This window comes from Mirounga angustirostris, unplaced genomic scaffold (genome assembly GCF_029215605.1).
Source record: "Mirounga angustirostris isolate CCGP_5_RB_7025 unplaced genomic scaffold, mMirAng1.0.hap1 SCAF_1, whole genome shotgun sequence".
Taxonomy (NCBI): Eukaryota; Metazoa; Chordata; class Mammalia; order Carnivora; family Phocidae; genus Mirounga; species Mirounga angustirostris.
In genome coordinates this window covers 122,952,051-122,965,521 of record NW_026991709.1, presented here as the reverse complement: position 1 = coordinate 122,965,521, position 13,471 = coordinate 122,952,051, and the positions used below count along the sequence as shown (strand labels likewise).

General features: G+C 45.5%; 1 protein-coding gene across 3 annotated transcripts in view; it reads left to right on the top strand.

Annotated features, from left to right (window-relative positions):
• IL20RB (interleukin 20 receptor subunit beta) overlaps window positions 1-11,515 on the top strand; it is a 41,181-nt gene extending 29,666 nt beyond the window's left edge. For 2 of the 3 annotated variants that reach the window (XM_045903706.2, XM_064587429.1), the window contains exons 5-7: window positions 897-1,047; window positions 4,710-4,852; window positions 10,607-11,515. In XM_045903706.2, the coding sequence (XP_045759662.1) occupies window positions 897-1,047; window positions 4,710-4,852; window positions 10,607-10,714 (402 nt within the window). In that variant the 3' untranslated portion in view covers window positions 10,715-11,515. The remainder of the gene's footprint in view (window positions 1-896; window positions 1,048-4,709; window positions 4,853-10,606) is intronic. The other variant, XM_064587430.1, reaches the window with a different exon arrangement.
• The last annotated feature ends 1,956 nt before the right edge of the window (window positions 11,516-13,471 follow it).

Here is a 13,471-nt window from a genome sequence, read left to right as displayed (position 1 = left end):
AAGCACATGTCCTTCCACCTACTCGACAGGGAGGATCCCCTGAAAGGTGATACGTGTAGGTGGGGCAAGCAATAACAATGGTTTCCGGTACTTATTCCTGCTGGGTCAGGGCCCAGCGGTAGGACAGGACATTGCCAGCCAGGCAGATGGAGTAGTATGACGGACAGATCGGGACCTGGGCAGGAGGAGGCATGCAGCCCCCTCAGATTCTTTGGGATGGAGCCCACTCCTCAGCCTCGGTAACAGGCAGGGCCAGGGCCGGGAGAGGAACATGTACCCTGAGTCACGGGGGCTTGGCCCAGATAAGCCTCCACAGGTTCAAACGTGGAGCCCAGGCTTCCGTGGGCGGGTGGAGATGGAGGGGAATACAGATGGATGGACAGGTGGGTAGATGGATGAACGCGGGAGCAGACATAGCCCGCCAGCTCCCCTGCTCCTATGCAGCACTGAGGCAGCACTGGCCATGCCACGCCCCCGGCTCATCAGGTCTCTGACCTTCAGGTGTTTGTGCAAATGTGACCCTATGAGAGAGGACTTCCCTAACCACTCTGTTGAGTGCCTCCTCCTCTTCCTACCTCCTTGCCTTGCTTCCTTTTGTTTCACAGCCCCATCACCCCCTGACATGTGTCACACATTGTCTGTCGCCCCCCACATCAGCTCCACAAGAACAGGCACTTTTTTGGTTCAGTGCTATATACCTCAGGGCCTATAATAGAAACTGGCATGTAGGAGGTGCTTAATAAATAAATAAATAAGTATGACTGAATAAATGAATGAGAGGGAACATTCTCGATGCATCCCAGAAAGGAAGTATCTAGAACTTTCCTTCCTTGGCTCTTCTTGCCCTTTCCTGTTCTGCTCCCCCCAGGCTGTAATTGTTTTCTGGTCTCCTAAAGGAACATGTCAAAGTGGTGAGGAGCAGGGGCATTCCGGTGCACCTGGAAACCATGGAACCAGGGGCTGCATACTGTGTGAAGGTCCAGACGTTCGTGAAGGCCATCAGGAGGCACAGTCCTTTCAGCCAGGCAGAGTGTGTCAAGGTGCAAGGTACGGATGGCCTGCCTGTTCCCTGGAGTCCTGCACAGGCCACAGCCCCTCCTGGTGGATGCTTGGCTGCCTGCTGGGGTCCTTTGGTTCTGAGTTTCCCCTAGGGTTCACTGACCTGCCCCCCAGCCGGGTGGGTGTCTGTGGTGAAGGTGTGGTGAAAGTCTGGTTTACCCCGATGGCAATGGCCTGGGAACCAGAGTGGGCTGGAGGTGCCAGAGGAGCAGCCAGGGGTATGAGAGTCAGACCTTGCAAGGAGGCCCCCCGCTCTATGTCACCGCTGCTTTCCGCTGGAAGGGACATGGTGGAAAGTCTACAGAGTTCTGTTTGACTTAATATTTCTTCTTTCAATTTTTAATATTTACTTATTTATTTGATTTATTTATTTTAGAGAGAGAGAGCATGAGCAGGAGGGGCAGAGGGAGAGGGAAAGAGAATCCTAAGCAGACTCCGCGCTCAGAGCTGAGCCTGACACAGGATCGATCCCAGGACCCCAAGATCATGACCTGAGCTGAAACCAAGAGTCAGACGCTCAACCGACTGAGCCACCCAGGCACCACAGCCCTTGAATTTTTTATAGTCTGAAACCCTACAGTGTTAAAAATTCCTCTGAAAAGAAACAAAACAAAACCCCACATCCCACGATTTTGCTACTCAAATATCACTGACATTTTTGTGTATAACTTTTTCATCTTTAAAGAATTATTATTTAAAAAATTTAGTACTTTCATATGATTCAAAAAATACAAGATACATGTGGAAACTCCTTTCTATTCTTCCCCAATCCTTGCAATTCCAGCACCCCCCCCATTAGCTTCTTGTATATCCTTCTAAAGATTTTTATTTTTATTTTTTAAAAAGATTTTATTTATTTATTTGAGAGAGAACAAGAGAGCACAAGCAGGGGCTGCTGCAGAGGGAGTGGGAGAAGCAGACTCCCTGGGAGCCTGATGTGGGATTTGATGCGGGGCTCAATCCCAGGACCCTGAGATCATGACCTGAGCTAAAGGCAGATGCTTAACTGACTGAGACACCCAGGTGCCCCATCCTTCTAAAGCTTTTTAAATGCATAAGAAATAAATGAGAGAATATATATATATTTCCCTTCTTTTTAGCACAGATGGTACCATATTCTATGCATTGTTCTGGATCTTGTCCTTTTTGCTTTATATATCTTATAGATTTTTCCATATTGATAAAGAACTTTCTCATCCTTCCTTACAACCTCACAGTATATAGTTGTATGGATGGATAACAAATTTAACTAGTCTTTCATTGGTGGGCGTTTCTTTTTTTCCCAATATTTTGCTCTTACAGGCAATGCTTTAATTAATTACCTTGTATATGGATCATTTTGCTGGTGTGTATATATTTGAAGGATAAATTCCTGGAAGTAGAGCTGCCTGGTCAGAGGCATGCACATTTGAATTTGGACCGCTGTTCCCAGACTGCTCTGCAAGGTGGTGTGATTGTTCCATCACCGTCCATGTATAGACACACACTGTAGTCATGTTGCACACACACTCTGTGCTTGCTTTTTCACAAATATCACATCCATCATATTTCCACATGGATTTTCTGATTACTATTTTATGCTACTTTTAAAAATCATTTAGGTTGGGTGCCTGGGTGGCTCAGTAGGTTAAGCGACTGCCTTCAACTCAGGTCGTGATCCTGGAGTCCCGGGATCGAGTCCCGCATCGGGCTCCCTGCTCGGCAGGGAGTCTGCTTCTCCCTCTGACCCTCCTCCCTCTCATGCTCTCTGTCTCTCATTGTTTCTCTCGCAAATAAATAAAAATCTTAAAAAAAAAAATTAAAAAAAATCATTTAGGTCAAGTTTGTTAGCGAATTCAAACAACACAGGGGTGCAGCGGGGAGCCTGTTTCTCCTTCTCCCTCTGCCTGCTGCTCCCCCTGCTTGTGCTCTCTCTCTATCAAATAAATAAATAAACAAAATCTTAAAAAAATAATTCAGACAACACAGAAGTATGTAAAGTGAGAGGTGCATGTTCTCCATTCTCCCCCACACCACGCAGGAGGTTTCCTCTGACAGGTTTGACATTTAATCCTCCCGTCGTTGTGTGATACCAATGCTCACAGGCACAGATGGGACTGTACTGTGCTTACCATTCTGCACCTTACTTGTTTTCACTTAGAAGTATATTGGGATCATCTTTTCATATCAGTACATGTGGATCTACCTCATTTTTTAAAGAAGATGCATAATAAGTGAATTTATCGATGTGCCAAAATAGATGCAACCATCCTCCTACTAACAGATATATTCTGTGCTTTCCAGTCTTGCCACTATATCATGCCGTGGTGAACAAATTGGGTTATATCCCAATTCCCATTTTAATAGCTGACTTCCTGAGCTACCGTGCTGATGTCTTATAAGATATTAAATCATCTCCTATTTGGGGGTATTTAGATCATTTCTATGTTTTAGGTCATGATGATGATGTTCCTTGGTTGATTGATTCATTCATTCAGTGACTACTTATTGAGCATTGACTGTGTGCCAAATGCTGGCCTGGTCACTGGGATGCAGCAGGGAAGTCCTTGCCCTCATAGGAGCTTATCCTCTCGCTGGGGAGACAGGCTACAAACAAGTAAACAAATGAGATAGTTTCACTTGGTGGGACGTGCTATGAACAAAACACACCAGAGCATGCCTGGAGGTGGAGGTATGCCGCTGTGGGTGGACAGAGACTGGTTGGGAGGCTGTTGCCCTAATCCAGATGTTGCTAGGAACTGCTTTATGCATATAATTGTTTCCTTCCTTGAAACTATTTTTTGGAAGCCACTCAGAGGAGTAAATGAAAGGGTGCGAACGTTTGTTTATCTCTTGATGGGTACTGCCGAAGTATCTTCCAAAAGCATTGAGAGAAAGCACAGTGCCCCCGGCCACTATGTGATACCACCATCTTCTCTGCGGCCTCCTTGGCCGTGCGCCCTTCACATGGTGGGTGAGTAGTCTGACCTACAGGGGCTGCAGGAGTTGCTCCACGTTACATAGAACAGCAAGATGGGGACGTAAGCGGTCACCCCTTCTGCATCTCCAGATGCTCACACCTGGCACTTTCCGATACATTTACTTAGTAGAATGACCCTGGGCTTTGGAGCCAGCGCTGCCTGTGTGACCTGGGGTAAGTCACATAACAATTAGCAGGGGCTTGATGGCTCGCAGTTACCACGTGACTGTTTTCCGAAGTCAGGATTCTCCTCCACAATGTGAGTCAATGCCAAGAGCAAATTGTGAAACACATTTTGTTTTCAGTTACCGCCCAGCTCCCTTCGGTGCTGTTCTCTTCCGGCCCCTCCCCCTCATCCTGCCGGGGCCCTGGCCCTCTGCCTTCCTCCTGGCAGCTGCACCGAGGTTCATGCTAACACAGCCAGTGGCTTAACTCCCTTTCCCTTCCCAAGAACAAGAGTTCAGTCTCCCCTGGGGCTTTCTGGAAACAATGCCTTCCTCTGAATTCTAAAAAAAAATGGCTTTAATGGTGGTAATTTTAGTCACTAAGGCATATATCAAATCTCAGGATGTTGGCATCTGCCATCTCAGCCGACATGCAGAGCCAGCTCCAGGAAAGTGAGACAGGCCAGGACTGGTGAGTTCATCTTCACTGTTGTCTCCTAAGATTGCCCTCATCTTTTCACCTCTAGGAGAGACCCTCCCCCTGGTGCTGGCCCTGTTTGCGTTTGTTGGCTTCATGCTGATCCTTGTGGTTGTGCCCCTTTCCGTCTGGAAAATGGGGCGGCTGCTCCGGAACTCCTGTTGCCCCGTGGTGGTGCTCCCCGACACCTTGGTAATGGTATTCTTTTTTCCTTTTGGCATGACGCTGACCAGATGCGGTTTGAGCCTTAGTCTGTGGCTTTACAAGCTTTTGCATGAAGAGAAGAGAAGAGGATTTATAGAAATTCACTTCTAATCAGTGGGGCTGGGAGAGAACCCCCTTCTCCAGGGAGTGGTGACCGTCCTCAGGCTCCCGTCAGGCCACTGATGCTTGCCCTTAGGACCTGGCACAGCCAGGAGAGCAGGTGTGTTACGCCAGCCGGGATGCTCGGCATTTCGAGAGTCACGCGCAGCCTTACTGTTCTAGACTGGCCTGCAAGGACTCTTGGTTCCTTGCCATAATTAAAACAGCAGCTACATCCAGTAGTATGTTCCAGCCCAACATATTCAATTCATACGCCAAGAGCCTCATTGGTTCCCAGGGCAAAGTGTATTGTGTGAAGCATGAACTGTGGGCACTGGGCCACACGTTTGAGTCTCCAGTGCAGGTAGGTCCTGTGCCCACCCCAGGGTGGGAGAAAAGCAAAAGCAGGCCTCCAGCAGCTCCCTTTGTTCCATTTTCCTACCTCCTGTGCCCTCTACCCACCCCTAGACCTCAATACATAAAGCAGCACAAAACAAAACTGAGCAAAACCAAACACAAACAAACCCATCCCTGTCACCTCAGGGATTTCTCACAGTTCTCTCCTGGGAAGAGGGAGGTAGCAGTCGGCGTCTCAGAGGCAACTAGACTCAGAACTGCCTGTAGTTCCTTATCAGCCTGGAGTCACGCTGGAAGGAGTCACTCTTGTGATATCCGCATGGCCCTGAGAGTGAGTGCCATGTTCTTGCTGCATGGGGGAGTAATCCTCCCTGTGACCCATTCTCCAGGACACCCCTTCACCTTGTTATCCTAATGTCATTTCTCTGTTTCTTTCCAGCGCTTCTATGTAGTCCTAACTTTAGCCGACTCTAGGGCAGAGTTAAGCACCAGGCATTGTTCTAAGGCTTTACGTACATTGACTCATTTCATTTTTCCTCTTGCATAATTGCTTACCAATGTGCATTTCATCAGCGCCCTGCCAGCCACTCTGAATGATTAAATGGTTCACTGCTAACCATGAAGGCACCATGGTGTGAACACAGCGGGGCAGGGCGGGCCTTTTCCCCTTCAGCCAAGAACCCCAGGGCTAAAAATTGCCAGGACCATTAAAGGATGTGTATTCTGCACTTGTTGGAGTAGTGTTTTATAAATATCAGTCGGGTCAAAGTGTTTGATAATCCCGTTCAGATATTTTGGTATGGTTCTGTTAGTCATTGTGAGGGAGACAACAAAATCTCCAACTAGGAGTGTGGATGTGTCTGTTTCTACGTTTGTCAACTTTTCCTTCATGTATTTTGATGCTCTGTTTTGGTTGCATACATTGTTGACATGTCTTCTTCAGTAATTGAGTCTTTTATCATCACGAAATGTTCCTCTTTATCTCTGGCAATATTCCTTATCCTGTTATCAGTATTGCTCTGCACTGTTTACTGTTTGTGTGGCATATCTTCTTTCCACATCTTTACTCGACACGTATCTGTGTCCTCATATTTAAAGTATGTCTCTTGTAGCAGCATATGTTGGTCTTAAAAAATTTTTTTTAAATAAATCCATTCCAATAATCTCTGCCATTTAATTGGAATGTTTGGTTCATTAACACTTAACCCCGGTCCTCTCACTTTCTAACTTTTGTGTTTGTACCTGTATCTGTCACTGTTTGTGGCACCTCAGACTTGCCCTCAGACAAGGAACTGTGAAACTCACCCAGTGATGTTACCTCCTACCAAGTGCCAACTTTTGGTTGCTTGCCAGCGACTTAAGGAAGTTAATTTTATATTCTGATCAGTTTTTATTTTATTTATTTTATTTATTTTTATTTAAAAATATTTTCTTGGGGCGCCTGGGTGGCTCAGTTGGTTAAGCAACTGCCTTCGGCTCAGGTCATGATCCTGGAGTCCCGGGATCGAGTCCCGCATCCGGCTCCCTGCTTGGCAGGGGGTCTGCTTCTCCCTCTGCCCTCTTCCCTCTCATGCTCTCTGTCTCTCATTCTCTCTCTCTCAAATAAATAAAATCTTAAAAAAAAAAAATAAAATAAAATAAAAAATATTTTCTTTATTTATTTGAGAGAGACAGAGATAGCGAGAGAGAGCACAAGCCAGAGGATGGGGAGAAGCAGGCTCCCCACTGAGCAAGGAGCCCAATGCGGGGCTCGATCCCAGGACTCTGGGATCATGGCCTGAGCCGAAGACAGACACTTAACCAACTGAGCCACCCAGGCACCCCTTGATCAGTTTTTAAAGTTATTATCTGTAGGAGGATTGGTCTGATTGGTGCTCCTCCACTGTAAGTAGAAGCAGCACCCTGGAGTCAAAGAAGAGGTCCTGGACCAACCCAAAATGATAATGGGAGTGGAGCATCCCTGGCTGAGGTGGTCACAGCTCTTCTTTTCCACATGTGGCAAAAAAAATTCAGCCTTCCTTAGCTGAACTCCATCAATTAGTCACCTTTTATGGTTTTCCTCTCAACTCTGTTCCTCATGCTTACCCTCTATTCACAGGGTATTCCATTCCTAACACCCTCTCTCATTTTTCTTCTTCTGGGTCTACATTCAGCAGCTCAGCAGAAGTTCCTCCCTACCTCAGGGTCAGGGGCAGTAGAATCCTTCCAGGACCCATAGTGAGTGACAGAGCAAAGGGCCAGGGAGAGAACCATGTAAAGGGTCAGTTGCTTATAGAATTTCAGGTGCACAAGAAGAGCCCTTAAATGGCAAGAGCTCCTAGGGATCCGAATACATTATGAGCCACACCCTATACATAGCTTTTGGAGAAAACCTAACAATTTTAGAGGGGACCAGAAATAGGGATATTCTATAAGAGTGTGTGGCCACTTTCATCCATTGGAGATAGATACCACTACCTTTGACTACCTTTTGCTTCTCTGTTCTCCTTACCATCCTCCCTACATTGTTCTAGTGTCTATTCTATGTGCATTTCTTTCCATAAGGTTTTTAATTTTTATTGTTTCTCCCTCAATTTTTTAAGTGGACAATTTCTCTGAGTATATGTATTTCCCACAATGCTGTATGAGAAATTGATCACTAGTGTCCATTAAATCCCAAACAGATTCTGGAGCTGTATGTCACCACTACTCCTTCTCTGCCTCAGCCTTGACTTTAGCATAGCCTAGCTGCACTGCAACATTTACCTTAGTTATAGATAATCCTCCAAAGTATTAAAAAGTAACTTCCAGCCATCCTTGCAAAACCCATGCATCTTTCCAATTAAACCATGGGAAATTACCAAGTGGAAATCCTTGACAATTCTTCAAAAATCCCTATTGAGTGTGTGTTTAATTTATCTGTTTGGATTAAACATTTTATGTCTACATCTATAATTTCACGGTTGGTGATGGTTACACTCTGAAATACACCATTAAGATTTTCTTTCCATTCAAATTTATATTACCAAGTAATAGTCTAGAGCAAAGATATATATGCAAAGAAAATTACATCAAGAATGCTCAGTGTATAGTCCCTATTTTAAAGTATTATTTCTTTTCATTGTCTTTCATCCATCATTTCTTTATGGGGATGGAGGCTTTGGTACTAAAGGGTCTCCCTTTCCTTGCTGTGGCTCACTTTATTCTTTCTCTTTTTGCTGTCACATTCCATTATAATGTAGGTAGCAAGTATAAAGACGGCTCCAAGTTAGTCATTCTTCAGTGGGTCATCCCAGGTTTGGCTTTGTGTACTTCATAGAAAGTAGAGTTTGTGAGCTCTGATGCCTCTGAGGCCCAGAGAGGTACACACACACACACACACACACACACACAAAGCGTGCACCGCAGTGAACATAATTGGATAGGGGGAAATGGTAGGGACCATGACAAACATGTTTCAGCTGAAGAAGGCAGCTGTTTTTCAGCTCTAGCATGTTGCTAATAGGAAATGTGAGCCAATGCTACCAGATCTCCAAGGTTTTTTTTTTTTTTTTTTTTTTAAGATTTATTTATTTATTTTATAGAGAGAAAGAGAGAGAGAGTGTGTGTGTGTTGGGGAGGGGCAGAGGGAGAGGGAGAGAATCCCAAACAGACTCCCCACTGAGTGCAGAGCCTGATGCAGGGTTTGATCTCATGATCCCGAGGTCATGACCTGAGCCGAAATCAAGAGTCAGATGCCCAACTGACTGAGCCACCCAGGCACCCCACCAGATCTCCAAGTTTTAAATGAGAAGCCAGAAATCCAAACATTTATGAGAGATCTCCTGATTTTTTAAATGTTGAAAAGTAATTCAAATAAAAAAATCAACTGAACCTTGCTTGAAAGTTTATTCTAACCTATGGGACAATAGTTTTACATCTTCTGAACTTCTGAGATTATGTGTCTTACTTTCATGTTCTAGAACTACACTGTCCAATATGGTAGCCACTATCCGTAGGTGACTCTTAAGCACTTGAAATGTAACTAGTCCAAATCGAGATGTACTGTAAAGTACACACGGATTTTAAAAAAAGCATTAATGTTTTTATATAGATCATAAGTTAAATACTATTTTAATAATAAAATGCATTATTAAAATTAATTTCACCTGTTTCTTTTTACTTTTTTTTCTTTAAAGATTTTATTTATTTATTTGAGAGAGAGAGTGAGAGAGAGAGCACAAGAGCGGGGAGCAGGAGAGGGAGAAGCAGACTCCCCGCCAAGCAGGGAGCCCGATGCGGGACTTGATCCTGGGACTCCAGGATCATGACCTGAGCCGAAGGCAGTCGCTTAACCAACTGAGCCACCCAGGCGCCCTCTTTTTACTTTTTAAAATGTGCTACTGGAGAATTTTAAATTGTTTATATCGCTCAAATTATGTTTCCATTGGACAGTACTTCTCTAAAGTTAAAAAAATAATCAAATAGGATGACTGCAGATTTAGGTGGCTGGTATCCTAAGGATCTGACTAGAACAGCAGCAGTGAGTTATGGTCTCCACACTGACACTCCCCCTCAGTGAACCCTGTGTGTATGTGGTCCTTCCCTGTTATTTGCTCATGAACACTAGGCCTGAGCTCCACAGCCGCCTCTTTACAAACAAGGATCAAGGGCCCCTGGCTCCATGAAGCTAATGTTTCCCAGGACAGAGGTTGAGGAACCCGTTGTGCCTATTTGCTGTGTCCATGTGCCTCTCTTTGGAGTGATGACAGGAAGGGCCATGGGAAAGAACTGTAGAAGAACCTAATGAATTTGGTGGGGGTGAGCAGGCTAGCAACAGTGGGGAGAGTCTCTCTGAAATGTTGACACCTGCCTTTTATTGGGGTTGCTGAGAGAAGATGGTAGGAACATGAATATGAGTGGGAAGGGACTCCTGTTTATGGAGTCCCATCTCTGGACTGGGCACACTGCCATGTGCTGTACATTGAGCATCTCACCCCAGGTCATTATTTTCAGAGTTCTCTGCTGGAAGGTTAGATTTTTTTGACCAGAATTACCTTCTGGGCTTTTGTGGGGCAGCGTCCCAGAGAGAGGAACACTGACATATCAGGGCCCTGAGAGATCTGCCGGTCACTGAACTGGGGGATGATCAAAGTCAATGTTGGAAGCCCCTGAACCAGGGATTAGAACTGCCTTTGGGGTTTTTTGCTGCTTGAAAGTTAACCAAGTAGCTGGGATTTCTGTGACATTCTCTGTAATTGTGGCTACTACCCTATTGCTGCTACCATTCCTCTAATGAATAGTGATGAAAATTATTTTTTTTTCCAGAAAATAACCAATTCACCCCAGAAGTTAATCAGCTGCAGGAGGGAAGAGGTGGAAGCCTGTGCCACAGCCGTGCTGTCTTCTGAGGAACCCTTCAGGGTCTGGCTCTAGCAGGCTGGGGAAGGTCTCCATTGAAACTGAGAATCTGACTGGCACGGCACAGGAGCCATGAGGGGGAAGGCCCTGTAGCTGTTTTCCACCACCAACAAAGGACAAGGAAAGCAAGAAGAGCCTGCTGTGTCCATGTCTAGAGGCGACTGTCAGAGGCAGACTGGTTTGGCAGACACAGCACTGAGGGGGGTCAGGAGATGAGACCTCTAGAACTAGGTCTGTCTGCCCTTCACTGACTGAATGACCCTGGAGAAAGTAGCTTGGTTTCTCTGGTCCTCAGTTTCTCATCTGTAAAATGGGGGAATTAACCATACAACTGTGAAACCACTATATATATCTGGCACTTGCAGAGCTTTGGGAAACTGGCAGTACTGTACATTGTGATTGGTTCAACTTTTCTGCAGAGCAGGATAAAAATTGTAATGAGAATGATAAAAACTCTTTCCACCAGTTGACTTGGAGAGCCCACTTTCCTAGAGGAAACCTTGATGAGGAAAGGAAGGCTGGCTACAACAGTGTTGACTTCACTTCAAGCCAAATGCCTGTGCGGGGGTTAATGGCTCAGCCAGCTCTACAATACATGCCCTAGAAGGAGGCCACAGGCCCGTGGAAAATGGGACGTGCTGTGCATACATGAGATATTGTAAAGGGTAAATAACATATGCCCACTGAAGGCAGCAGGTAGAATGTGTGTGTTCGAGGAGAGAATACAGAAGGATGTCGATAATAAATGTGGTGTTTGCTGTGTTCCTTTCACCTGTAGAGTTGTTAAAGTATAGAATTAAAAAGAGAAAGGGGTCACCTTGGGTAATCTTTTTGGTTTCTTCCAAAAAAGTGATCTTTGGTGTTCTAGTTACATCATCAAAGTGAGAGGCTCCTGAAGGCCACCATTGGTCAGGAGTTGTGGGGGTGACCCCAGGTAGAGGACGTAGGAGATGGGACAGGGAAAGAGTGGCAGGCAGCTTCTGGCCTCATGAGAACCCTGACCGGTGCAGCTGGCCAAAGCCTCACCTGGTCACGGTGCTCCACAGGAAATCCCTTTGGGTACCTCTCCTCCTTAAGATAGCTCACTCAGGGTGTCTGTCCTCAGCCCCTTCCAGCATGTTCATCCAGGACCCACCTTTGGAAGCCTCTTCCTTCCCCTCTCCCTACCAGGTGAGGAAAAGAATCAGGGTTAGAGAAGGAATGGAGAGGGAAGTTTCTTGAGAAGTGAAGGGATTGATGGGCAAGGCCTGTGCCTCCCTTCTTAGCCCCCAGCTTTGGGGCCTCTGAGTTGGTTTGTCTCCACACCAACTTCCTGGGCCCCTTCCAGCCAGCCCAGAGGTGGGGACAATCTAACTACTTCAACCAGGTGTTTCTCCTGTAAGATAGAGGCCTACAACCCCCTCTCTTCCTGGTGGGGTCTCAAGTAGCCAGAGGGTGGGCTCTCCAGAAGGATGGTAGTGCTGAAGATCTTTTCCTTAGTACCATCATGTATGCTTCTGTGTTGTTGGGCTTTTTCATGAAGAGTATGTGTTAATTTTATATTTAGCCTAAACTGGGAACATATTTTCAGTGTGCAAAAATAAAGGCTATACCACTATCCTGGTCATCACTCTCCCCCATCCCACTTCCTTGCCCCTCCGCCCTGGGACTGCTATCCCTCTGTCACCTATCCAGGCCTAGAACCCAGAAATCACCCTTGATTTCCCTCTGCTTGAGTGCCTCTCACAATTTGCCCCAATGCTTATCCATTCCTGCTGGCATATATATGTATATAAAAATTTCTCTCTATTATTCTGTTGTCTTCCCAGTTCCTAAACATGCATTTACTGAGGTCCAGCCATGCATTAGAGATTGAGCTAGTTCCCCATAGTAGAGGGGCTCCCTCCTCTGCAGCTGGTTATTCCCTCCTGGAGTGTTTATATCCTGACTCCCCAGGCCTCCTCTCCTTTTACCCACATCACCTGGCTCTTTAAACTATGACACTTTAAGGAGTGAAAAGGGGCACAGTTAATAACTACAACAGAACAGGAAGACTGCGCATCTCTGCACTCAACCCTGTAGAAAACCCCTGCCCCCAGAATCAAGCCCAGCTCTCTCAGCCCTGTCCTCAGGGAACAGCTTTCAGAGTCCAGTTGAACAAAACCCCCCTGCTCCATGGAGTTTACATTTCCACCGGGGGAAGGGGAAAGAATAACAGCAAAATAATACAAAACCAAATAATGATAGCAATTACTTTTTAAAAGTGAATGATCTGGTATATTGGGAGTGTACAAGTCCTATGAAAAATGAAAAGGTAGAGCAGAAAATGAAGGGTGGGGGCAGGTTGCAGCTTCCTCTAAGTGCAAGTGAATGGAAACGAGTGGACCACAACTATCTCTCAGTTCCATCCTTATATAGCCACACGAGGTGGGGAGATTACAAGTGGCTCTAGAACCGAGTACTTTGGCAACAAATCTTTAGGAGTCTGCAGTCCAAAACAAAAACTTTATTTAGTATTTGTACTATTTTTATTGATAGTGTATTTTTGTTTGTTTTTGGAACTATTCTCTTAAGTTGTCAGAGCAAGTAAATAATTATGTTTATTTTGATAGGAACCTAGATTTCAAGATTGGTGAAAGGGAAGGCTAACTGTAGATGCACAAATTTGAGTGGGAGCAGTGTGTTGTTAGAACTGAATTGAGCATATCAATATGAAGTCATGCCTTTGTAAAACATGTAATTAAAATATATTTCTTTTCTGGCTTTTTTTCCCCATCAAAATGGCCCAGTAGC